A 27,447-nucleotide genomic window follows, 5' to 3' on the forward strand; every position below is an offset into this window, starting at 1 on the left:
CCACTACCCACTTCTCCATCCAGGGCTTAATTTGTCCCCCAACTTGCCGGGGCTGAGTATGTCTGCTGTGAAAAGTGATATTGTTAATATCACTTTTCACTGGCTCCCAGTTAGCTAGCAAGTCTGCTGTAAAAGTGTTATTAACAAATATACAAAATGTCACTTTTCACAGCAGACTTACTAGCTAGCAAGTCTAATAAAAACGCAACCAAAAAAGCAAAACATGCAAAACACCTTATTGTGATTCTATTCTGGTTAGGTCCAGTAATGAATATACAACTGTACATTATTTTTAATGATTGAGTCTGCAATAAACCCCTACCTAAATAAATTACAATGATTTGGACATGTATATGCGCATATTTATTTGTTTTTTTCTGAAGTTAATTAAGTATTTTAGGAAAAATTGTCAGAGCAGCCACCAGCAAGAGTTGGTGGCCGCATTCTGAGGCCATCCAAAAATTTGTTGCGAGAGCCCCTGAGCACTATACCCAGATGTACAGACACTCTTTTCTCAACCTGTGTATTATATAATTTTAACATTAGCTTTAATAAAAATGTTAAATATTTTGTTTGTCATTCATGATAAGATTGCACTGCTGCACTTGTGTTTCAACACTGCAATGCAATGTTTAAATCTAAACAAACAAAAAACCAAACAAAAGCTTCATTGAATTAAGAGTTGTAAAAGGGCTATTGCAGCAACACTATTGAATTTACTATCTAAACTCAGTAGCTGAAAAATATGCTAAAACTTTATAGCAATAATATTTTTCTTTCAGAGAAATCATATATTAAATATTTTCAGGCTCTTCAGAAAACTTACCAGAAAATACTTAGAGAGAAAGAAAGTGCTTTAGAAGCCAAATATCAAGCCATGGAGAGAGCTGCTACATTTGAACATGACCGAGACAAAGTCAAGAGACAATTCAAGGTAAGCATCTTCACTTTATCCCCAAGGAAAATGACCAAGAAAATCTAAAGTGATCTCTTTGGCCCTGATCCTTCAGTGAACTCTCTGTGGGTAAGTTCTGCCTAGATGCAGATGTCTGCTGATATGAAACTCATTGCAGGTCATTGAAAGGAGAAAATTTACTGTTGCTCAACATCCTGGCACCTTCTGTGCCATTTCATCAGCTTTTGCCAATTTCACACCTAGAAGGGGCAAGGAACATGCAGAAGTTATGTTACGTGATGTTTTAAAGAAAAATAAATTGTAGGCTCACTGACTTTGGTTATTTCTCAGTAATGCTTATATTTAATTTTTTAGTGTTCAACATTTTTAGTTTTCATTTAAAAAATAACCCCTGTGCCAGCTATTGGCACATCTCTTTGTGCTACTAAAATACAAGAGCCAAGTGAAGATAAAAGCCTTAATATTTTTCAGTAGGGTGACTTGAAATGCTTATTAATTGCCAACCTGATGCTTCTGGTTTTCCCCTCCTGCAGCTGATCCCACTGCTAGCACCCAAAATTAGACAGCGAATGCATTTCTCTGCACTGTTTTAGGGCTTACCAATGTCATCAACTGTAGCAGAGGAAATGTTTTGGTAGATAAGTAAAGCAAGGATTGCTTTCAAAGAGTTTTGTTTTAAATTGTATTTGTAATTAAGTCTACAGATCTCTTTTATACGCTTGGGATCTTAAGTACTTAGTTTTGATCAAAGACCAAGCTCGTTAATCAGTTTTAGCTTGTGATAGTAATATTGTATATACAAGACAATTCCAGATATCTGGTCTCTGTATTTTAAACTACTTAAATTAAAGGTGTATAGCTGTCAATACAACAATCCACAGTAAAATAATACAAGTCCATTTAAAAAAAAATAGGGAAATCTTTGAGAACAAATTATAGTTTTGTTGCTGAAAAAAGCTGGCTTTTCTTAAAACTAAGTTAAAAATCATGCATATTACTTATGAGCTTATTTTAGTACTGTCCATCCCAAACATTCAAAAATCATGAGTCAGTAACCCCAAAATCATGGCATTGATTTAAAAATCATGATTTTAAAATAATAAATGTTGGATTCCTTTATTCGCCTTCTGATTTTGAGAGAATGGGTTGCACTTGGGATGTTGTGAAGGCCAAGACTATAACAGGGTTCAAAAAAGAACTAGACAAATTCAAGGAGGATAGAGCTATCAATGGTTATTAGCCAGGATGGACAGGGATGGTGTCCCTAGCCTCAGTTTGTCAGAAGCTGGGATGGGTGATGGGATGGATCACTTAATGGTTACCTGTTCTGTTCATTCCCTCTGAAGCATCTGGCATTGGCCACTGTTGGCAGACAGGATACTAGGCCAGATGGACCTTTGGTCTGACCCAGTACGGCCGTTCTTATGTTCACTTGGGTCACATTTTCAAGTCTTTCTCTACCACAGCGAGGGCTCAAATCTCACCTTTTTTTTAAATGACAGCAAATCACATGAATTCAGGAGCTGGGGCTATAGATCAAACATCAAATTTCACAAGACTTGTGATACAATAGTAAGAGTTGGCTTTATACTTTAAAAAAATCCTTTCCTTTTTCTAGATTTTCAGGGAAACTAAGGAAAATGAGATTCAGGATTTACTGAGGGCCAAACGAGAGTTGGAGACAAAACTTCAGAGACTGCAAGCCCAAGGGATCCAAGTCTTGGATCCTGAAGAGTCTGATTCAGATGACAATTGCACAGAAGTTACTGGTAAGAATTCCATTTGCTACTTTCAGCAAGCGAACAAAAAAAGATTAAATTTTATGAAGTATAGCAAAAGAAAATATATATGCACTATAGATTGTGAGGCTTTATAATGCAAGTTTTAAAAACACAAGGACATATTGTATGAAGGATAAAAACAGTTTACAATTTAACTTGTGGTTTTTTTAAGTCTGTGGAGGCGCTAAACAAATTAACTATTTCTGGTGATTCCATTTATATTTATAGTGCCCCATATTCTAAAAGACACTTTGACTTTCTACCTTCCCTGAACCTTTCTGCTTCTCTTCTATTTTCATTGTGAGTTTCCTGCTATCTAATCTCATTTTCTCAAGTCTAGAGGTTATGTTCCAGTTTGGCATATCAGCCCCATATAATCCATCAGAACAGAAAATGAACAAAATTGGAAACTTAGGCAGAATATCAAATTGGAATTTGACAAGGGGACCAGTTTTGAACAGCCTTAATCTTTAACAACACTGGATATTTAGCGGTTGTAAGCATTCAGTCTCCTGATTTTACATCTGATCCAGAACATGGCATCTGCATCAGCACAGATGTGTATTAGTACCATGCCATGGTATTGGTTAGATACAGACTAGGAATCACCAGCATCACTTCCTGCAACACTTGGGTTTTCCCTTGAAGTCCAGCGTCCCGTGCTGTTACATCTGACTCTGCTTTGCTAACAAGATGTGACACAAATCACAGCTGAAGTGGCTGAATAACCTTCAGAACTAGAAATGTTTCATAGTGATATATATGGCTCTGATTCTGCAAAGCACTTATGCACGTGCTAAATTCTAGTGACACCAGTGATTTTAACGAGTCTATGATTCCTACCTCTTCCCCATGTATATTTTCTCCCTTCTTCTTTTATATTCCTTCTTATTTGTGTTTTATACTTCCTCATCCCTCCTTTAAAAATCTTTCTTAACTTATTCTCATTTTTTTTCTTCAAAAATTTGAATTTAGTGGTCTTGAAAGTGATAGATTAGTAGGCAATGGTGTAATCCAAGGATAATATGAGAAGTTAACTATAAAGCTTTTCCACCCAACTAAGAAATGTATTTCACTCCTGACCTGCAACACTTTTCTGCTCTTTAGTTCTGGGTCTTTCTTAAACAGAGACTGTCAACAGTGTGGTGACTTCGTGAAGTGTACAAATGACTACAGTAAAACTTTGAAACTCTTCCTTATAGGTGACCTAATACAGCATTTGAAACCAATGATGACGTCCTCAGTTTTGAGAGACCCATGTACTAACATGCTCTGTTACCTATTTCTTTAATAGCATGGCTTCTCAGTAACAGTGAGGGAGTGCTGATTTAAAACATTAGACAAAGCAGTGAGCGAACCTGCTAAGAGAGAAGAATTTCAATTAGTGGCATTTGTCAGCCAATTTTAACTGAAGTGTTTAGGTTTGATAATGTATTTCAATTAGTGAAAATCAGTTTGTATTTACTTTTAAGCTACTGGAGCCCAATCTGAATATTGGACTGGTGGAGTGTTGGGAAGTGAGCCATCTATGGGTAGTATGATGCAGCTTCAGCAGTCTTTCAGAGGGCCTGAATTTGCTCATAGTTCCATAGATGTGGAAGGACCATTTGCGAACATAAACAGAGGTAAGCAACTCGTGTTTGTCTGCTAAGCGGGTTTAACAAGTGGCTGTTTACATACAAGTACTGTTTACCTTGGAGGTCTTTTGCATCCATTCTTATGTTCCGTTAAGGGATTTACTGTATCTGTCACTCCATATTTTCCTTTGAATGACTGCTTTTTATAAAAATAAAACGGAAGTATAGCTAAGACATGCCTAATGGTGTTTAATATTTTTACTGCTAATAATATGTGCAGCTGTATTCTTAGGTAATGACAGTGAATCTGATTGCTTCAGAGTAAATATACCAAATACCAATTTATTGCCTGGGGGCTCAAGAAAAGGCTTTAGATGACCCTGCTTTGAATAACATAACCAAGAAAAATGTATTTTAAATGTGATTTATTTTAGCCTGACATAGTCCCTGTATCTTGTCCGATTTTTTGCCTTCTTTTTCCAATAATTTCAAATATTTTTCAAACTGCTCAGATCCTTGGGCACATAGGCCACATGCATGATGTCACAAACTATGGCCCCTCTCCTTCACCTGGATTTGCGTAGGAAGATCCTTCCAGGCAGAATCCCATTGACTTAAATGGAACTCTGCATGACTTTGAGGGTTCATCCACACAGATCCAATTGCATGATCAAGACCTATGCATGCTGAATTACATTTGTACTATGGGAAAGATTATCACTGATTTCCCTATCAATTCCAGTATTTTGTAGTTAGTAACAACACTTTCTAACTTGGCTTGACTCACTACCTTAATCTCAATATTAGCCTGTGACACAGACTCAGTTCAAATTAGTCACTCAGACAAGTAATGTACGATCCTTAACTTTGAGTTTCTCTGTATATGTCACTTTGCAACACCACTTTACTACTAGTGAAAGGTCGCTTTGTGACATTAGAAGACAATTAGTAACTCACTAGTCAGTTTATCAGAAAAATGATGTTTTATATTTCAAAATACATTTGCAGGAATTTACAAGATTATAGTGAGCTATTAGAGATCTCATAAAAATACAAAATTACACACAAAATTACCTTTCAGTAATGCTAAATGTTAAGACTTTCACATGTCAAGTAGCTTCCTTGAAACTGCTCAGAATATAGGTAATGTTAGCCTACAAAATGAGAAGCTAAGAAAAGAATTAGCTTTAAAACTTTCTGTGATAAGCTGAATTGACATACAGCATACACATGGAGAACAATGCAATTTATCTAAAGAAGAATTATGCTACCTATTAGTTCACCAACATGTGTTAGCTTAGTATATTTACAATTAATTTTAAAGCAACAATATTTTACTAACAATTGCTTAGTTAGGCATCTAATTACATGGGCATCTTTATTACTTCTGTTAGAGAATTTAATTTTTTTGTATGGCAGCCATCAGCTTGACATTTTGGCTAAATTTCACAAACACTTATTTTAAAAGAAACATGATAATAGGTATGTAATGTGAATGTATTTAACATTCTGCTGTTTTGTTTTGCTGTATTTTATAATTTTGCATATTATTTAAATCTAACTTTTAATTAAATCTGAAGTATTTTGTGTATGAAAGATACTCTATAAAATGAATTTATTATTTCCTTAGGGTGTGTTAAGAGAGCATTGATGCAAACTGTTATATGATGTAACAAGATAAGGAAACCTGTGGTTTTGTATATTGTTTGCAGATGACTGGAATGCTGCTATTGCCAGTTTATTGCAAGTCACTCCGCTGTTTTCCCATTCTCTGTGGAGTAACACAATAAGGTGCTATCTCATTAATACAGATGAGACTCAACCTGAAGTGGACATCTTCATTCGGGTGAGAACAGCACAAAAGTTATGTTAATTAATTAATTATTAATTTAAGGTTCTCAATTTTTCTCCTCTAATACTTGTTCATCAAAACTCTATGGTAGTTCTTAAAAGATTTAGGAGTTAGATCTTGATCCCATTGAAATGAGTGGGAGTTTTGAGCTGTAGCTCACGAAAGCTTATGCTCTAATAAATTTGTTAGTCTCTAAGGTGCCACAAGTACTCCTTTTCTTTTTGTGCATACAGACTAACACGGCTGCTACTCTGAAACCTGAAAAGAAATTGGGGTTTATTAATAGGTCCTTATTGAAATGCATAATTAATAATAAAGGTCAGTTTATTTAAATTTCCTTTCAGAACTACTCACCAAAACTTCAAAGAATATGTGAAACAATGGGGTACTTCTTTCAAGTTGTTCATTTTCCAGTAGAAAATGGAAATCATTTCCAGGCTGTGAGAAAATGGGAAATTGAGAAAAGTTCCTTAGTCATTTTGTTCATACATTTAACTTTGCCAAGGTAAGTTAATAGTTTTGCAGATTGACAAAGCAAAGAGAAACTGATAATTTATGTATAACACATAGCTTATTAACATGTATGCAGTGTTCCACTTACAGCATTTCTTAAGCTAGTTTCTTCTAACAAATCTTCCCTCAGACTTTAGATTTTCTGGCACAGACAGTTAAGAGAAAGCATCTTCTTTCTGAGGTTTCCCTGTTCCTGTGGCTCTAGATTCTGTTAAAATACAACATAAAAGAGCCATCAAAATATGCAAATTTCTTGCTTTCCAAGAACAGCTTTCTTCTGTTCATAGTGATAGAATCATAGAAATTAGAGATGGCATGTGTGAACACGTTCTGTGTGTTTTATTTGCTTATCTGTCTAGTCACCTGCCTATGTTTTATTTGGTTGTATATTCTTTTTGTCTCTCTAACTTACCTCTCGGTTAATTTCCTGGCTCTTCAGTGCAAAGTCTTGCCCTAGCCTGTTGTGATGTTATTTACTAAATCCATGATATTTTATAACATGGTAATGCAGTGCTTTTCACTTGTGCAGTAGATAATTGGTTGTCTTACTAGAAGAAAAATAATTTTCTAAACCAAAAGTTTTGAATTAAGGATAATGTTACAATTCAGTTGTTTCTATTTTGCAGCTTGGAATTTTTTTCTTTTTGGAATACCATGAAGGAGGAAGAAAAGAGGGATTAGAAGTGAAAACACTAAATAATGGGTATAGAGTCGTCATTTCAATATGTCCTTATACAGTTGAACAGCCATTTTGATAATCTCTGTCAGTATATTGTCTGACCCATAATCTTATCACCAAGGGGCCAGGAACAGTCTAGATTTTGGGCTTTTAATGAACTATGACATTACTACATTAAGTGTCTGAAGTTTAGCTGCCTTTGGGTTGAGCGAGGATTGGGGAAGAAAGCTGGGAGATGAATAAATTTGATTCATATGGAACTCTGTCAGCTTTGGTCAGGAACTTGGGATGAGGCTTTTCTAGCTTTTTGAGTTTGCTAAGAGAAAGAGCAACATATAGAACATCATTCAGGAATGTGTCCCTTTCCTAAACAAAAAAAGGTACCCTACAGTGTCTGTTATGTGCCATTGAAATGTCACACAAGGGGTAAGGTTTTGAATCCTAGCGATTTTCCTTTTGCCATTTTGCTAGCACCCCTGTTTGGATGTGGGGGTGTCTAGCCTATAAACTAAATATATGACTGAAAAAGGGTTTTTTTGTTAATGGGCAAAAAGGCTAATTAACAACTTGCTAATTGATAATACTGCTGACTAACTAATGCTAGCACTGTGTGCAAAGGAGCAGGCTGACGGAGACACTGCAGGGGTTCCATCTCGCTGGCACTGGTGGTTTAAAAAAAAAAAAAAAAAAAACTGAGGGGAAAATTGGATCCGCTCTGTCCTTTATGTCCTTGGAGAAGTGGGGGCAATGCAAAGACACTGAGAGCATTTCTGGCCCTACTGACATTGCTGGCCAAAAGAATCCAATCTTGTGTACATGGGCCACATGTGCACCAAGAGTGGAATCCATGTGGACAATACATCTCAGAGAAGAATGAGACCTTCCCAGCAACAATATTAATTTAAATAGTTTCTTGTACAAGAAGTGAGATTAAGATTATAATGCCTTATGTGAGGAAGATTACACCTATCTGCTAGTTTGTCTCCCCTGATGCTGGCTCTCTATGTAGCATAATAGATTCACAAGGCAGAACTTTCAGGAATAAAGACAGATATTCCTTCACACACATACAGGTACAGTGCATTGTTCAGATTCAAGTTGTGAGTGTAATTTGTCCATTTTGATGAGCCTTAACTAAGGTCCTGAACCCTAAAGTTTTCCCTTTGACTTTAGGGAGCAGGATAGGGCATTCAAATAATTAATTACAGTGTGTCAATACATTTGACATTTGTTAATAATGACTTGTGACTCTATTCTCATGTGTATGAAAAGCTAATGCAAAACTATTACTGTTTAATCTGAGTACCAGTATGATGAGAGGATTTGTAGAAAATAGACTTCTGAATTAAAAAAGCAATCATGTGTAAACCTGTTACTGAAAGAATCTTAATATCGTCAGTACAATTAGCAACCAGAGAACTTTTCTACATTTTCCTGGCCCAGACATTGGATATCCTCTGTTTCAATGTCTGGCTGCCTTCATGGTAAAAGGTGTACCCTTTCAATTAGATTTTGCAGTGAAACCCGTCCTTGGAGCTTATGTTGATTAAACTGTGTACTGCAACAGTGTAATATAGCTCAAGACTGCTGATTTCCAATCTAGCTGTTTGCTGGAGGACTGTGAAGAAGCCTTATTGAAAAATCCTGAAGGAAAGCCCCGGCTGATTTACCGCAGAATAGAAGATGGCAAAGTCAGCTCAAACCCTGTGCAGCAGTTAACTGAGCAAGTTTGTTATGTGAACAAAGCAAAGGTATAACATGTAGAAGGTTGTTATGTCTCAGAGATTTGTTGTCCTCTTATTTTGTAGCATAATATTTGTAACTTCAGATATTACAATGCATCCTTTGTTATGGACATCTTTTGTGAACAGGTATATGGTGTTGAATTTTATGAAATTGTAGATTTAAAGAACTGAGCACTGTGCCTGTACAGAAACTGGAACAAAGTTTTATTCTCAGCTGCACAGAGGGTTGCATCTGAGCAGAATTTGGCTCTAAATTTCTTACAAAATCCTTATGAAAAAATCCTATAATATTTAATAGAAAAGAACTGTTCTATATTATTTTGGATCATTCTCTGGGAAAATACAACCCTGCTATAGAATTTGGAATGATTTTTAAAAATGTATATATAAGTGGCATTCTCTGTTTAAATTCTATGCTATACTCTAATTCCTATAGATACTATGGAATTTTTATATGCTAAATCCCTATTACATTTTACAGGACTTTCCAGTTAGAGAAATAATCTAACCAAATCATTAATGGTACATTTTCCTGTATTGTTTTTTTGGATATCATCAAAACAAAGGAACTCTGATTCAAAGTCCCCTCCTCCTCCTGCCTGTGGGTTGACTATTCAAATAAGGAAAAGGACAACAAACAAATAATCCCCTGAAGCGTACAAGGCATTCCAGGCTCTGCTTGAGTACACTCTCCTGGCAGCCATCTTCCCTTACAAGATAACTTCTTCTTACAAGCACCTTTATTAGCAATGAAATGCAGCTGCCTTAGTAAATCATTCTCCAGATGTCCTCTCTTAGCTTCCTGAGCTGAGAGAGGAAACCTCCTGGGTCCTAGCTCATCGTGAAGCCTTCCTATCCACTGCCAAAGTATCTTTGGTGAGGTGGAAGCATCTCATTTTAAAATGAGATTCTGTCTTATGGTGCCAGAGACTAAGCCTCCAAAGTTGTTTTCATTTTGAAAGGTGGCGAATGTTGTTCTGGAAAGAATATAAGCTTTGGATATATTTTATATCTACATGCCTCAGTAACTGCATCTGTGTTTAACTGTCAATCCCAGAGTTGCTTCATACTTTGTCATTAACTTTTTCAGCTCATTGATCACATGGGAGGAGTGGAAGAAGGAGCGTGTGAAACTTATAATTGTGTGGAAAAGATAATTAAACAGGTAGTGTGCATGATGCTGTGTATTCCACATGAGAGGCTACTTTGTGCATTCCTACTTACAATTTGAATGGTAGACTCTGGGGCAGTGCCATCCATGGCTTTACAAAATTGCCATATTGCCAGTATTCTGCAAGCACTGTAGTAAATCCATGATCTATTTAATAATCTATTTATATTCACTACAAATGAGTGATTTGTCATAATTCAAAGGCCTCCATATGTTTCAGCATTATTAATACCTGGAAGTAAGGAAAGCCACAACGGAATAAAATAGTTTAAGAACCATGCTACTTTCAGTTTTCCCCATGATGGAGGTTGCCTAGTGGGGAAAAGTGAAAGCAACTTCTTGAGATCTCAATATAAAGCGTCACTAGGACTCATTTGGTCACATTCTCCACTGGTGTACATGGGCACAGATCCATTGACATGAATAGAATTCACTCATCTACCCTGGCATTGTTACCTTAAAGTGGGAAGGGATATATAGTATATATATATATAGATATATAGATTATATATAGTGCATAAAAACTGTCCTGTCCAGTGTGTGTCAGTATGGTATGCAGCCCATACGATATGGAATACATTTCATGCCACAAATATAAGTCCAAAATGACATGTAAGCGGTGCCCATTGCCTAGTTGAAAGAATCTGGGGCAATGATAGCATATGCTTTTAAGGAATAAGTTGCAATATTTCCATGTGGTTTGTTTCTTACACAGGATATATTGGGATGTGAAAGCACAGAAGTAGAAGGCAAGGATTTGGGTAATAAAGAGGAGTCCATTGCGCCTGAAGAGGAAGTTTTTGGAGATGTGCTGTGGGATGCACATGATGAACAAGAACAGATGGAAGCTTTCCAGCAGGCTTCTAACTCAACATGTGAACTAGGATTTGAGAAAGTAAGCAGATAGAAATGTCTACTGATTAAGGGAAATAAACGTCTCTGTTTCATGAGCAGCAATGATGCTGTTGTATGGAAGGACCTATGTTTGAGAACAACCTTGGGGCTTTTACACCTTAGGCTAGAGGAGACCTTATGTGTTAGACAGATGACATGTTTAGTTTCTGGAACAATGCCAGTTATGTCTGTCTTAAAGTGTCATTGGTGAAGAAATGGTCCTTGTTTCTCCATTGGAGGAAATGTTGCTGTGATAGTATACTGTCTAGAAATAAGGGGTTCTCTTAGAAGGTGAGTAACACACCATACTTTGAAATCTAAATGAAAGGCCTCAAACAGCTTTTTGAAGCAAATGAAAGCCTTCTGTCAATACAGAGAATTAGGTCTGTTGGAATTGGATTATGATAATGAAACATAGTCCACAATCTTAATGTCTCTGAGCCTGTGTGAAAGACTTAGTAAAATAAAAAATAAAGGGGTACTGAAATGCTCATTACTTCGTGGACTGCCTCACCTGTAAGCCCTTGTAAAACTAGGAGTGTCAAAAACAGATACACCTAGAAAGGATTGAATTAATACATCTAGAGGAATCTGTGAAAAGTGTCTCTGGTGGGGAATTATGTTGCTGCTTGAATAAGTGGGTGTGCTTTCATGCTGTGCTGTGCTTCCTAGAGGAACTGGCTGACACTGTATGCTTGCGCCTCTTGGAGATGCAGCACGCACAAGCACAGCTCTGAGAAAGAGGGGCAAAGGTGGCCATCATTTTGTCCCTGGGATTTTGGGCTGATTGGGAACCAAAATGGCCCATGCTGTAATTTGAGAAGTTCAGGGGACTGCACTAAATTACAGAAGCCCTCCCTGAATTGCCTTTGAACAGCTCTGCAACCTGGAGCTCCTCAAAATGGCAGTTGTACCATGCACTATGACCTCCCCCCCTGTTTCAGGGCTTGCAAAGGGTCCTGTGTTAGCCCTGGTCTATCCACTATTTTTGTATTGATTGAACTATTTCAGTTAAGGGTATGAATTTTCTACTGAAGCAGTTAAATCAATGTAACCCCTAGTTATAGCGGCATAAAGGTGCCTTATACCAGCGTAGCTGTTCCTCCGTCCTTTACAGGAATAAGCTATACCATTCACCTAGAATTTTGTTCACACTAGGGGGTTGCACCACTTTAATAACATACGGAAATAGTTAAAGTAGTATAATTTCTTTGTTAGATACAATCTAAGTGAGCCAACAGCTGTCCTATGCAGTACCTGTACCAAGGGAATCTGGGCTCAGGGACTTTTACGGCTCCTCTACACTGCCACAGTGCACGAGGCCGTAATGGGAGAGAATCTCTTCTATGGGGTTTTGGAATGCAAAAATGTAATGATAGGGATCAAATGTGAGGAGTTAGTCCTGGAAAACGGTCCATCTCCCACTGGTAGATGTTGTGTCCGATACGTTATTGGCAAACCTGACACAGTCTGCTGTGCTGCCTCCAATAGAGATGAAAGCTGAAATAGAGACAAGTTTGAATGCTGTTTTTCCAGTAAATTTGATTAACTTATTTTAGAAATGGAAATTAAAAAGTTAACACACAGATAATTCCTTTTCTTAGAATTGTAAGGAATGTGCTCTGCTATTCTTCATTCATATTATTCTGTACTTCTGGCTCTATAAGAATTTGTAGCTTCTAAAAAATAGCCAGTTCCATATAATCAAGCGTAACTACTTGTAGCAATAGGTGACACGGAATATTAGAACACTATCCTTTTGTCCTTGGCTATCTATCTTAGTTATTTATGTGCGCCCCATCAACATAGTATCTGAGTGCCTGTATTTATCCTCACAACACTCTGTGTAGCAGAGCTATTATCCTCATTTTAGAGATGGGTAACTGAGGCACAGAGAGGCTAAGTGACTTGCCCAAGGTCACACAGAGGTCAGTGGTGCAGCAGGGAATTAAACCTAATGCACTAACTACTGGACCATCCTTCCATTTTTGGAGGTCTACATTCAAATTTGCCTTGTCAGTCGCAAAATGAATTTTTGTCTCACTCTAGTCCCTAATGGACATTTGCTCACCTCATAAAACCACACACAATAATTTAGTCCAGTTGGTAATACATTCTCATGAGACACAAGTCTGGAACACCACTGGAATCTGGCAGGCCAAGACTGAAGTGCATTAGCAGAGGTGCAGGGGGAATTGCATGCCTTCTTGTTCTAGGTCTTACTGTACCTAGTCAGTCACATTTGTTAGTACTGAAAATTCATCCCAAACTAATTTTTAAAAATTATTTTCTACTTTTAATCTTTTTATGGAAGAGGTATTAAATAGTAGTTTTTAGTGATTCTAGCACTTTCTATGCTTCCTTCCCCATTAAAAAAGCAACAACAAAACCACTTTGTTTCTATATCCATATATTTTGTTTCAGAGTAGCAGCCGTGTTAGTCTGTATTCGCAAAAAGAAAAGGAGTACTTGTGGCACCTTAGAGACTAACAAATTTATTTGAGCATAAGTTTTCGTGAGCTACAGCTCACTTCATCGGATGCATTTGGTTGAAATTTTGTTTTACTCTTAGTCCCCTGACTTCAATGGAACTAAACATTCTTAAAGTTGAGTGTTTAAATGTGCTTAAATATTTGGAGGATGCATTAATCAGTATATTAATTAATCAGGATATGTATTTCTTTAATACTGGAGTCCTTGTAACTTAAATTGTTCTGTTTGCAGTATTATGAACGTCTAAATGATCTAGTGGCAGCACCAGCACCCATCCCACCTCTTCTTGTGTCTGGAGGACCAGGCTCTGGCAAATCTCTTCTCCTGTCAAAATGGTATTTTTTAAAAATGGTTAATATTTTTTTTAAATTACACGTCAAACAAGAACAGCACAACATTGGATTGGTAGCAGGAGAAACCAGCATTAGAAAAATACTGAAGTTCCAAAAGCAACCCTCTAAAGTCTAGACACCAGTTACAACCCACAGGGGACAGTGCCATGGAGAACCCCAACTCAGCTCCTCCACAGGGGGCTGTGCACTGTTCTGAGAATGAGGGTGGTGGTGGTGGCTACAATGGAAAATTTCACCTCCGCTAAGAGCCCGCTGAGGTAAATGGAAGGGAGGATCCAAATCCAGAAACCTATTGCAGAAATGCATCTTGCGGTCACTCATGATCTACAACAGAACCTACTGCCATAAAATAAACTGGCAGTATTCTGATGAGTAACACTTGAATGCTGATGCCATCAGGGCATTCATTACCCACCCTTCCCCCAAGGATCTCCTCTTTTTGACGTTTTATCTTTGTAATCTTTGAATGTAGCAAGTACCTGAAAATCCCTCTAGTCCAGTGGAGATAAAAAGTGAAAATTTTGATGTAAAATATTTGATTATGGATGATTAATTTTCTGACTTATTTTATTATGTAAATACTGCACGTGCCAAGCTAAAATGTATAATTACATTTGACAAATCTACAATAATATTTATTGGAAATAAGAATATATTTGGAAAAATGTGGGCTATTGGGAATGTGTTTGTGTTTTTTTTGCCCCAAATAGGATTCAACTGCAACAGAAGCATTCACCAAACACACTAATTCTCTATCACTTTGTTGGGAGGCCCTTGTCTGCCAGTTCAGAATCTGCACTAATAATTAAACGGCTTACTTTAAAGGTACTCTAGTTATTGTTTAGCACGTGTAGCATTATTCTTTGTGTGTGTATATGCACATATGAATCTATTTAAAGCTCTTCTGGCCCTGTCTGTACCAAATCAGGGTGATACTGATGATGATTTCCCCATTTTGTTGAGTTGATAATATATCAGAAATATATTAAAATATCATCTCTGAGGCTTTTCATAATACATTGTCATCAATTATGATTCCACTGAAAAATATTGATGTTTATAAAGAAAGCGACATAAGCTTCTTTTACTATTTCCTGCCATCTGGCCAAGGAAAGCAGCAGGTGGCATGTCTTTTGTCTATGCATTGAGAAACCTGAAGCTGCATTTGCCAGTTGGCACCACAATGTAGTTGGACTATTGCTCTTCTATGTTAATTTGTTTTAGAAGTACGTGTCTGATATGTGTTGAATAAATGAGGGGCCTGATTCTGCCAAGATCTGGGCTCCCTTTATCTTCAAAAGAGGACACTCAGGGCTGCACAGTACTGAGCCCTTCAGAAAGATTAAATCAACTCTTCCCTGTGTTGTTAAAAGCCTACACATTTTTATTTATACATTTTCTGCACTTCTTATTCCCCAGGTGGTCCCATGGGATTTTTAACCTCACGTTGTCCATCTAAAATTAAATACACAAGAACTTCAAAAAATATTCTCCTTTTTCTTAAATTCTTGCTCCTTATATGCAGTGAAGGGAAAACAACTTTGTATGGACTTGTTTGAAATCAGCTTCCCAGGAGTGAATGATTTATCTTGTGTCCAACTCCCCTAAGCATTTCTTAAGATGCAATATTTTTATGCATGTTTATAATTTTGCAGCTCATGCAGCATTCTTGGTTAGTGTCACCTTTAACATTGGATCCAGCTAAGCTCTTGGAAGAGTTTCCTCGTTGGCTGGAAAAACTTACTGCTCGTCACCAAGGCAGCATTATCATAATTATTGACTCTATAGACCAAATACAGGTACATTTCCAAACTGCTTGGCCTTTACAAATGCAAAATAAAGTTGGAGTGATATATTTAGAAAACAATTTGCAGTTTTACTAGATTAATTAAATTGTCATTTGTTTTATCCATAAAATGTGGTATTTATGGAATTTGCCAGAGTACGTTGCCTTTTGATTTGTCTCAATGAATAATCTGCGGGGGGTGGATCCAAAATTGTGGACTGATTTGTTGGTCAGGTCACGTATCCAATCTTTAAGTGGCGAGAGTCTACATGATACTACGCTAACTGCTTTACTTAAGTTGTCACCATGCTGCTGCACATACAAAGGGGAGTTTGGCTCTATATCAAAAATGTGGTCCTGAACAATTTTAAGAGAACGGAGGCGTTGAAGATTGTTTTCACTGGGCTGAACAGTTAATGAGACGACAATGATTCGTGGCATTTGTTTTTAATGAATTTTGAATTAATGCTCTGAAATGTGTTTTTAAGCAAGCTGAAAAACATATGAAATGGCTGATAGATCCACTGCCAGTGAATGTAAGGGTGGTTGTATCTGTGAACGTGGAAACATGTCCGCAGGCTTGGAGGTACGTTGTTCTTTGGGGAGGTTTCAAATTAGCCTGGGTTTGAATATACTTATTATACATATAGATAGGATGCAGAATAAAATCTGAGTCTGATTTTGTACCCACTGAAGTCAGTGGGAATTTTGGATTTGGATTTTCCCCATTGAAGGTGATATAATACATTTTAAACATAGGCATGTGCACTTGCAGACTTCCAGTACTTGGATGTAGTCAGCCATCTTAGGGCAAGGTTAAAAATACAAATGTGACTTTGTATTATTAAAATCCTTTAACAGCAGAAGAGTGTAGTTTCAGATTTCTGCATTGACATCCTCTGTTTTCCCCCGTCACGTAGTTAGGTCTCTCTTCGTTCACATACTATTTTGCTGGATTTGAATGTAATTATGTTCTCTCCCACTAAAAGGTTGTGGCCAACTCTTCATCTTGAGCCATTGAATTCTAAAGATGTGAAATGTCTCATTAGTGCAGAATGTAGCTGTGCAGATGTTAAATTGACCAACGAACAGGTATGTCTGTTGTAATTCTGTTGAAAGTATTTCACTCTAGAGTCTAGTATAAATTTTATTGAAGATGTGGAAGAGTAAAATGAGCTGACAAAAGCTTATTTTTGTTAATGTTTCAATAGCCCGGAAAAGGTGTTTTATTTAATTAACATATAGCCATTTTACACAGCATTTGGTGTAAATATTTTTATCCAGAGGCTGATAGCACCAAATTCAGATGGAATAGTATAAATTACTAGTAAGGGAACTATATTTTTACCCATCTTTCTGCAGACATGTCCTCCTGTTTTAGTATAATATGTATTTGCGGTAAAAATGGTTGGACATGTGTAAGGAAGACATTTTGAATCCTATCCATGGAGTCTGATCATAACAAGATGCCGATCATATCCTGAGATGATCTAGCCCTCCAGAGGAAGCCTCCACTTATATATATCCCACTTAATGGAAAAACACACAACATTTTGTACACTAGTTGTTATGTGCTTTTTTTAACATCCACAATCTGTGTGTTAGTGTCAAATCCTTAACTCTTCAAAGTGATTAATATTACATTGGCTTATAATGTTTTTTTTAAACACTCGTCTTAGGAGAAGAAACTTGAGAAACATTGTCGTTCTGCCACAACTTGCAATGCTTTGTATGTCACTCTTTTGGGCAAAATGATTGCTTGGTAAGTTGAGATAGCCTGACATTATTGTGTGAGTCTGTAGATTTTAAAAATACAAATTGCTTTATCAGCATATCAGAAAATGTTCAGTTGAAACAGAATTATTCTTTGTTGAGATGAAACTGCTTTAGCAGAAGAAAATAGAAAGTTATTTCCCCATTTGTTATAAAAAAGAAAACAGCACTATAAAGAATTAATCATCTATCTGATTTTGATGCTAAATATTTAGGTACCCACTGAATCTGAATATATGTATATGATCCTCTCCCTATTCTGAATCCAGGAACCAAATCCAGGTTTCTCTCCATTCTTTTGCTTCACTCTTTTTTTTTGTAGCTGTCAGTCCCTTTTTAAATATTAATTGAGAAGTATTTCTTTTATTTTGAGAGGTGCTTTGTTTGTGGGCTGTTGGGTTTGCTGATGTGCTTGATGCTTTGCATCCTAGACTAAGTCTACACTGTGCTGCATGTGAATGCTGCTGTTAGTGTGAACTAAAAGATACCTAGTGTGTGTTAACGTATTCCTCTTCAAACAGGTCTATGTTAATGTGAACTAAGTACCTTTTAGTTTGCGCTAGCAGTGTCTACATGGGACAGTTACAGTGGAACACTTCACACCCACATAGTCCAAACTTTGGGGCCATGTAGATGAGCCCATAAGATTTTAAGACCAGGGGAGCACCACTATGATCCTCTGGTCTGACCTCCTGCATAATACAGGACATAAGATTTCACCCTGTAATTTCTGCAGGTGGAGAGGATTAATTCTCCCGACTGTGTCAAAGAACATAACCGAGCACAGCAACTTATGGCTGATCTAGCACATATTTTTTTAAAAGGCCAGCAGTCTCACTTTAGAGACTCCAAAGGAGGACGCTTGTGAGTGGTGGCTCACAATTGCTACTTTTTCTTTATTATTTAAATATTTTATTTTTAGTTGCTTAGTTGCCTCTGGGGACACACTTTATAAAATAAAAGTATTAATTTGGGAGGGGTTGCAAGCTTGGAGGGTTGCAAGTTCTTTGGAGGATAGCATTAAAATTCAAAATGATCTGGACAAACTGGAGAAATGGTCTGAAGTAAATAGGATGAAATTCAATATGGACAAATGCAAAGTCCTCCACTTAGAAAGGAACTATCAGTTGCACACGTACAAAATGGGAAATGACTGCCAAGGAAGGAATACTTTGGAAAGGGATATGGGGGTCATAGTGGATTACAAGCTAAATATGAGTCAACAGTGTAATATGGTTGCAAAAAAAAAGCAGACATCATTATGGGATGTATTAGCAGGAGTATTGTAAGCAAGACATGAGAAATAATTCTTCCGTTCTATTCCGCGCTGATTGGGTCTCAACTGGAGTATTGTGTCCAGTTCTGGGCACCACACTTCAGGAAAGATGTGGACAAATTGGAGAAAGTCCAGAGAAGAGCAACAAAAATGATTAAAGGTCTAGAAAACATGACCTATGAGGGAAGATCGAAAAAATTGGGTTTGTTTAGTCTGGAGAAGAGAAGACTGAGAGGGACATGATAACAGTTTTCAAGTACATAAAAGGTTGTTACAAGGAGGAGGGAGAAAAATTGTTCTTCTTAACCTCTGAGAATAGGACAAGAAGCAATGGGCTTAAATTGCAGCAAGGGAGGTTTCGGTTAGACATTAGGAAAAAATTCCTAACTGTCAGAGTGGTTAAGCACTGGAATAAATTGCCCAGGGAGGTTGAGGAATCTCCATCTTGGGGATTTTTAAGAGCAGGTTGGACAAACACTTCTCAGGAATGTTCTAGAGATAATACATACTTAGTCCTGCCTTGAGTGCAGGGGACTGGACTAGATGACCTCTCTAGGGCCCTTCCAGTTCTATGATTCTATAAATAAAATAGCAGCATCCAGTTTTACGTTTCTGAATAGCAGCCGTGTTAGTCTATATCCACAAAAAGAAAAGGAGTACTTGTGGCACCTTAGAGACTAACAAATTTATTTGAGCATAAACTTTCGTGAGCTGAAGTGAGCTGTAGCTCACAAAAGCTTATGCTCAAATAAATTTGTTAATCTCGAAGGTGCCACAAGTACTCCTTTTCTTTTTACGTTTCTCTCTCTTTATGTGATATGATCTTACTCCCATTCCGTTGCTGCTAAAGTAAAGGTATCCTATATCACTGCTTTTATTATTATTATTATTATTATTATTATATTACAAAAGGGAGACTCTTATGGCATATGTTGGTAGATGTGTTCAAGTGTTAAACTCTTTGGGTTCTAATCCTGCAAGATTCTGCGCACCTCCTGAAGCCCGTAGGAGTTGAGGGCACACAACACTTCATAAGATGAAGATCTTTAATAGCTTAAATTCACTTTGCGGTTGTCAAATTTAACATATTAAAAAAGCTAATTTTGTCCATTCGCTCAGTGCTCGAAGTGCAGGAAATATTGATGAAATCCTTCAACAGTGTTTCCAGTGTCAAGATACAGTATCGCTATACAGACTTGTTCTGCGATCAGTTCAGGAGTCCATGCTGAACGATAAAGACAAACACCTTATGAAAGAGGTAAGCAAAAAATGCAATGGAAACTTTGGAAGAAACATGTTCCCTTTCCTCTGGATAAGTTTCTGTGAATTAAATAAAAAGAAAGTACTTGAGGACTTTTCATTGATTCAAAGCTATAATTTATAGGTTCATAGATTATAAGGCTGGAAAGATCATTTTGATCATCTAGTTTGACCTGCTGTGTAATACAGGCCATCGGTCTTTCCTGAATTATTTCCTCTGTGAACTGGAGCAGATCTTTTAGAAAAACATCCAATCTTGATTTAAAAATTTCCAGTGATGGAGAATCCACCCCAACACTTGATAAGGTGTCCTCACTCTTAAAAATTTACACCTTTATTTTTTAATTTTGTCTAAATTGGATCTTGTTTTACTTTTGTCTGCTAGATTGAAGAGCATTCTATTATCAAAGTTATGTTCTTCCTATAGGTACTTATAAACTGTGATCAAGTCACCCCTTAACTTTCTCTTTGATAAAGTAAATAGTTTGAGCTCCTTGAGTCTTTCACTAGATAGCATGTATTCCAAACCTTTGGTCATTTTTGTGGCTCTTGTCCACAATTCAGAAAGGATGTTGATAAATTGGAGAGATCAGAACTGGACACAGTAAAGATAATATTGACACTACTCTTACTTGATATTCCCCTGTTTATACAACAAAGGATCACATTAGCCCTTTTAGATCTATCAGTTAGTTAGTTTTTAATCCATTTAGTTTCAGAGTAGCAGCCATGTTAGTCTGTATCCGCAAAAAGAAAAGGAGAATTTGTGGCACCTTATAGACTAACAAATTTATTTGAGCATAAGCTTTCATGAGCTACAGCTCATTTCATTGGAGGAATGCATCGGATGAAGTGAGCTGTAGCTCACGAAAGCTTATGCTCAAATAATTCTCTAAGGTGCCACAAGTCCTCCTTTTCTTTTTGCAATCCATGTATTGTGTCCCATGTTGATTTTATTTTATTTTAGTTTCTTAATCAAAATGTGGGGTGCAAAGTCAAATGCCTTATAGATGTCTACGTTTATTACATCAACACTATTATCTTTGTTAATCAAACCTGTAATTTCATCAGAAAACGATATCAATTTACTTTGACAAGATCTATTCTTCATAAACCCATGTCAAGTGGCATTAATTGTATTACTCTCCTTTAATTCTTTATTAATTGAGTCCTGCATCAGCAGTTCCATTATTTTGTCCAGGATAGATATCAGGTGGATTGGCATATAATTACCCAGGTCATCCCATTTATCTCTTTTAAATATTGTCACAAAATTAGCTTTCTTACAGTTCTCTGGAACTTTCCCAGTGTTTCCAGAGTTATTGAAAAACAGCACCAATGATCAAGAGCACTCCTCGACCAACTCTTTTTAAAGTCAAGTTTTCTGGACCAGCTGATTTAAATATGTTTGTCTTTAGTAAGGGCTGTCTAATGTTCTCCTGAGTTATTGGTGGAAAATATTTCATCATCACATGATATGACTACATCATCTGTCTTTTTTCTAAATACTAAAAAGAAATATTTGTTTAAATGCTTCTGCTTGTTCTACATTATTATTGAGAATTCTACCATTTGCCTCTAGTAATGGACTGGTACCATTGTTAGGATTTCTTTTGTTCCCAGTATACTTGAAAAACTCCTTATTATTATTGTTCTTAACTCCACTGATCATAAATTATTCCTGGTGTCCTTTTGCTTGCCTTATCAATTTTCTACAATTCTTAGCCTCTGATTTATATTCGTTACCATCAGCTTCCCTTTTTTTCCATTTATTATATACTTCCCTTCTAAGCTGGGTTATTTTTTGACCAGTTTAGCCTACCTTTCTGCATTGTGGCTTTTTCGGTAAAATGTTCTTAAACAGTTCTCTATTATCATTCACATCTTTCTGTGTAAATTCTTTCTCCCAGTTGACTAGACTCATAATTGTTTTCAATTGTGTGAAACTGGCCTTTATTCAAGTGCCAGATATATATAGCACTAGTTTGGACTGTGTCCTGTTTTGCACTTAACATATATAGTCAAGCTATGCTCACTTACACTAAGCAACTACAAATATTTAGTTCTGTGATCAATTCCTCTTTATCAGTCAAGAGAAGGTCTAATACAAAATTCCCCTGTGTTGGATGAAACACTTTGAGTTAGGAAATGATCATCTATAACTTTTAGAAATTCTGAGGACGTTTTAGAACTGGCAACATGAGCCTTCCACCATATGTCACTCAAACTAGTGTCCCCATAATAACATAGCTTTTTTTCGTCTATACTTTATAGGTAGGTGCTTAAAGAGCCAGTCATCCTGTTTTCCAGTATGATTTGGTGGTCTATAGCAGACACTTAAGTAGTGCTCCATCTTGTGTCCTTCTGTTAAGATATTGATCCAGAAACATTCAAGAGCCAGTATCCAATGTTTGGGTTATTCTAAGAAGAAAAAAAAAATAATGGCCAAATCCATCCTCATTAAAGTTACATGAGGGACAAATTTGTCTCAGAATGTGAAAGCAGTAATACTTATAATTGTATTTGCAGATAATTTTGGTGCATGTGGTTCTTGTGAGATTTATATTTATATTGTACTGAATAGCGTCTTGAACAACTGCAATCTCTGAAGTTCCCTTATTGCTTCAACAAAACACCTTTTGAAGGGTAAAATATGTATTTAATTTGCTGTAGTAAAATGGAAATTGACAAATTTGCATAACAGTCTTAGTTATGTGGACCCTAAAGATGAATAATTTATCCTTTCAATAATGTTTCCAATCTAAATAGTCCCTATTTTTGAAACCAGTTACTGTATTAAAGGTAAGACTACATAAATGTTTCTATAATACTTGGGTAACAATGTTCATTAGAGACATGGTTTTGTGTATTTTTGGAAAGAATTCTGACGTCATGCCATGTTGGGTCCAATACTGCCTTTATTTACTGCAGTATAAATCTTGAGTCATTCCACTGAAACCAATAAGATTGACTCCAGATTGACACCAGTGTAACCTAGCAGAGTTTTGCCTAAATTATACATCCATAACTTCATCCTTAGGTGGAACTAATTTGTGAAGCCTGTTTTTCACCCCACCCCCGGTAACTGTACTGTGTACGTTGTGTACTAAATGTATCAAGGAAGCCTATATTGTGTTTTAAAACCTGGCATTCAGTATTTGTCTTGGGATTCAGTATACCTGAGTTACTCAGTGAGCAGTTATTAAATTTATTAAAGCATTAATTTTTTGGCTACACAGGTTCTCTGTCTCATCAGTGTTAGCCACAATGGAGTGAGTGAATCAGAACTGATGGAACTTTATCCCGAACTATCCTGTGCCATGTTAGCCTCTTTAGTTCACAGTCTGCACAAGATGTGTATGCTGACATATGGCTGTGGTTTGCTAAAGTTTCAGCACCTCCAGGTAAAATTCCATACATTTAGACATATGCAAATAATACTCCACTAAATTAGAAATATTTTGCCAAACTCTGTTCTTAAATACATCGCTGTAACTCCAAGAGTAACTTTGAATCCACTTATGTTTCTCTAGATTTACAACAAGGTAAATCAAAGCAGTATGGCCTGCTGTCTTCCTTTAGACACACAAGCATACTATATAAATCTGTTTAATTTTGTTATGTAATTGTCATTGACTTAGTCTACAAAGTGTCTTTTTTTGTGCCTGCCTTAATTCTTGACTATTTGAATGGTTGCAAAGCCATACTAAGTGTTTGTATTTTTTCCCTCCTTGGAATAAAAAATTCATTGCTCCAAGGTCCAGGACCAGTGCTTTATTAAGCCCTGGACCAGTGCTAAAGAACACTGCTGGTCTAAATACTGTGACCATTTTTAAGGTCTAGAGAACCAACAAGACTAGAAATAAATGATATACACCATGGAAAGTGGGAGATCCGAAGTTGCCAGTTATGCATTAATTTCTAGCCCTGGTGGTTAACTGGATATCAGCCTTTAAACTACATAATTTTGATTATATGCATGTCTTCTCTCCCACTCTTTCTCCCTTCAGTTCTGATCTGATATCAGTGCCTGCTATCTTGAGAATTCTTTCCAAGATGATCAATGTTGTTCACCATCAGCATTCAGAAGTTGCTTTTTCATTGATTGTTAACTCTAGCAGTCCTAGAAAATATTGTCTACTAAAAATCAAGCCAGAATCGAAGGGGAAAGGAGAATGATAATTTTTAAGCAAGTGATAAATCTAAGAGCTTTAGCCTAATTTAGTACTTTGTTTATAGTTGAATGCCAACAATGTATAACTTTATTAGTTTCACAAAAAGTAAATATGCATTATTAGTTGTACCTCCATTTTCTTCCCCTTTCCCAGCAAAGCCTGGGAGGCTATTTGAGAACTATGATGTTAGTGGCAACAGAAAGAGTTACAGTTTCCAAGGTAAAGGGTGAACATGAAAGACCCAATGAAATTATTGTTATTGAGAAAAATAAATATCAGGCTTCCTCCTTTCCCCACTCCCTCTCCCACATTGAGATATTTCCTCTTCTTAAATACCTTGTGCCTTTGTAGCTTCTCTTAACTATTTTTTTTAATTGATTTGCTTTCAAGTTGAAGATCCCTTTAGCAAAAAAAAGATTTTAAATTCCTCAGCACAGGATTCTTGTTTCCCATTTGTGTCTTGTAGGGAGCCCCATGCACTGTTAGTATGTAACAGGCATATATTGATTACTATAACTCTCTTTTCCAGGCTTGGGAAACAGTGCAACTAGAATACATGGAAGAAGGTCAAAAGATTATTTCTCCTTACAGAGAAAAATTAATAGACTACTTCACCATGCAGCTAAGGTATTTCAGATCTCCTCAGAACACAAGAAATGTTATAGTCTTTACAGCGGATATTTCTTACTTTCTTTCAAATGGTTTCTCTGCCTAATTCATCTAAGTAGTCCGTTACTGTGTATCATTAAACCTCATCCTGTTCCGTTCAGATTTTACTGATGCAGCCACTTCTGTTCTAGGCATAGATTCATAGCTGCTTCAGACTCTAACTGAAGTGTACCTACTGTGGCCTTTGGAGCACAGTTCTCTGCACTTCAGTACTTGCAAGGACCAAAACAGTGTTGGACTATGGAAGACATGGGCATGGGGCCAGTGAATCAGTGGCCATACTAATCTGCCATGAAGAGGGGGGACACAGAGGAAACACAGGTACTATAGGCCTGAGAACACAGGAGCAATATATGGTGGAGGAAACAATACCTTCCTCAACTCTCATGGACCATTTGAGCACAGAGCCTAGAAATTCAGGCTACGCACAGGGTACAGGGTTTGCCCTTTTGTAAAACTTTTGTTTGCATGAAAACATGTCAGTAAACAAGAGTGTGTCTAAAGATAACATGGGGACATTTTGCTTTTGCATTACCCTGGGTTTCATGAGTTTTGTAGATCTGTTAATATTGTAAAGAGTCAAAGACAAACTTTGGATTTTTGATTCAAGCTGTGGTTAATAGTTTCATGTTATAGACCTCCTTTTCACAAAAAGGGGGTGGGAAATTGCATACACAAGTCAGGTAATTGGTGATATAAGAGACGCTAACTGGTTGTTTGTCCATGTAGTTGTATGACTTACTATTTTCCAAATCAAGCCCTATAATTTTAAATGTTAGGAATGGAAAGGGATTTTATTTTGGTTGCTTTTCTTCCATTAGTCAAGGCAGAGTGACTTGGAGAAGTGCAGATGAACTTCCTTGGCTTTTCCAACAACAAGGCAACAAGCAGAAGCTACACAAGTGTCTCCTGAACCTCTTTGTATCTCAGAATCTTTACAAAAGGTAAGAGAGTAGCTAGGGCCTTCGTATGTATAAACATATTGAAATGGTTTAGTGTCAAGTTAAAGGCATGAAATAAAGTGTCTTTAATGTTTTGTTTAAAAAATAAATAATAGAAATGATAAAATGCACAAATATGGGAAGAAATTAAACTAGACCAATATGTAACCTTATAGCAGGGATTGAAAGCTGGCTGAAGGGTGCTAAGAAATAGCTAAGTATAAAGTTATACGGAGATATCTAGTGTAATACCATTTATGGGATATCCTGCCTGGCTGCCCGGTTGCAAAGCACCCAAGGCATGGAAACCAGTGCTGTTCTGTTGCAGCCTATCCCTTTTGTGCAGCTAGCTATATCCCTGTATAGCGTGAACCCTGCTCGTTGGTGCTCTGAGCATGGTAGTGTGTAGGTGTGCATGGGGGTGGGGCAGTGAATCCACTGTCATGCAGAGACCCTCTGTCCTTTCACTGTTGCATAGTTGGGAGACCAGTAAGGTGCTGCATGGGTCATTCTGACAGCTGGACTACAGTAGCCTTCACAGAGCTGCTTTGCAGCCACTTTGCAGCATGAGAGAAAATTCCTGACATGCATATTCCCCCTTCCTTGCACCCTGCCATCCAGCAGCATAGCTGGTTCTGAGCACTGAAATTTGGTGTTCTGTATTTTAGTTCTTACTTATTTTTTCTTGTTAAAACAGGGGGCATTTTGCAGAATTACTGAGTTACTGGCAGCTTGTCGGAAAAGATAAGAGTTCAATGGCAGCAGAGTATTTTGACTCTCTAAAGCAATATGAGAAAAGCTGTGAGGGAGAGGAAAATATGATCTGTCTGGCTGATCTTTATGAAACTCTGGGACGTTTCTTAAAAGATCTCGGCCTTCTCAGCCAGGTAAGTGCATCTAGGAACCAAAGGGAATGCCATGTAACAGCAAGCAGGCAAGGAATTGAAGCAGAGCATAGTATGTGCTTGATAAGATTTTTGTATTGCAGTGGTTTTTTTGTACATTATCTTACCTGCTCTAGTCACAGTCTCAACTCCTTTATTACAGGCAGTTGCTCCTCTGCAGCGTTCTCTGGAAATTCGGGAGACTGCACTGGATCCAGATCACCCAAGGGTAGCACAGTCCCTCCATCAGTTAGCAGGAGTTTATGTGCAGTGGAAGAAGTTTGGAAACGCTGAGCAGTTATATAAGCAGGCTCTGGAAATCTCTGAAAATGCTTATGGGGCTGAACATCCCAGGGTTGCTCGTGAACTGGATGCACTTGCAACATTATACCAGAAACAAAACAAGTAAGATGAATTGTATTGTTGATTTCCTGGATTTGTCATAACATGCAAGTCTTTTGAGGTTGTTACATGGTCTCTTTCTACGATTACACATATTTGTGCAGTATTCAAATATGTAGTTATAACAAAGTAATGTTTTTTAAAAATGCCCTTGTATTGGTACAATTGTCACCCTCACAAAATAGTTGTGAATACTTACCAGCCCAAACACAGGAGGTAGGTGGTGGTATTATTTATTATTATTATTTATTTATTAAGAGCAGCAGCATCTTCTCACCTATCTTTACCTGGGTGACTGATGATAACA

At 37.0% G+C, this 27,447-nt stretch overlaps 1 protein-coding gene and 1 long non-coding RNA gene across 5 annotated transcripts in view; one reads left to right on the forward strand and one right to left on the reverse strand.

Moving 5' to 3' along the window:
* NPHP3 (nephrocystin 3) overlaps window positions 1-27,447 on the forward strand; it is a 47,732-nt gene that overhangs the window by 2,327 nt on the left and 17,958 nt on the right. For 3 of the 4 annotated variants that reach the window (XM_038392554.2, XM_043508922.1, XM_043508924.1), the window contains exons 2-21: window positions 809-934; window positions 2,535-2,685; window positions 4,170-4,322; window positions 5,987-6,120; window positions 6,471-6,631; window positions 8,922-9,069; window positions 10,154-10,228; window positions 10,950-11,129; window positions 13,853-13,956; window positions 14,685-14,799; window positions 15,630-15,773; window positions 16,249-16,346; window positions 16,750-16,852; window positions 17,440-17,522; window positions 19,929-20,067; window positions 23,309-23,473; window positions 24,774-24,871; window positions 25,735-25,857; window positions 26,552-26,741; window positions 26,902-27,143. In XM_038392554.2, the coding sequence (XP_038248482.1) occupies window positions 809-934; window positions 2,535-2,685; window positions 4,170-4,322; window positions 5,987-6,120; window positions 6,471-6,631; window positions 8,922-9,069; window positions 10,154-10,228; window positions 10,950-11,129; window positions 13,853-13,956; window positions 14,685-14,799; window positions 15,630-15,773; window positions 16,249-16,346; window positions 16,750-16,852; window positions 17,440-17,522; window positions 19,929-20,067; window positions 23,309-23,473; window positions 24,774-24,871; window positions 25,735-25,857; window positions 26,552-26,741; window positions 26,902-27,143 (2,732 nt within the window). The remainder of the gene's footprint in view (window positions 1-808; window positions 935-2,534; window positions 2,686-4,169; window positions 4,323-5,986; window positions 6,121-6,470; window positions 6,632-8,921; window positions 9,070-10,153; window positions 10,229-10,949; window positions 11,130-13,852; window positions 13,957-14,684; window positions 14,800-15,629; window positions 15,774-16,248; window positions 16,347-16,749; window positions 16,853-17,439; window positions 17,523-19,928; window positions 20,068-23,308; window positions 23,474-24,773; window positions 24,872-25,734; window positions 25,858-26,551; window positions 26,742-26,901; window positions 27,144-27,447) is intronic. The other variant, XM_043508923.1, reaches the window with a different exon arrangement.
* LOC119851942 lies at window positions 928-26,988 on the reverse strand. Its single transcript, XR_005291469.2, has 4 exons — window positions 26,867-26,988; window positions 6,728-6,847; window positions 6,481-6,564; window positions 928-1,155 (listed from the first exon to the last, which is right to left on the reverse strand). It is a non-coding gene; the product is annotated as an uncharacterized LOC119851942 (long non-coding RNA).

This window comes from Dermochelys coriacea, chromosome 2 (assembly GCF_009764565.3).
Source record: "Dermochelys coriacea isolate rDerCor1 chromosome 2, rDerCor1.pri.v4, whole genome shotgun sequence".
Classification (NCBI taxonomy): Eukaryota; Metazoa; Chordata; order Testudines; family Dermochelyidae; genus Dermochelys; species Dermochelys coriacea.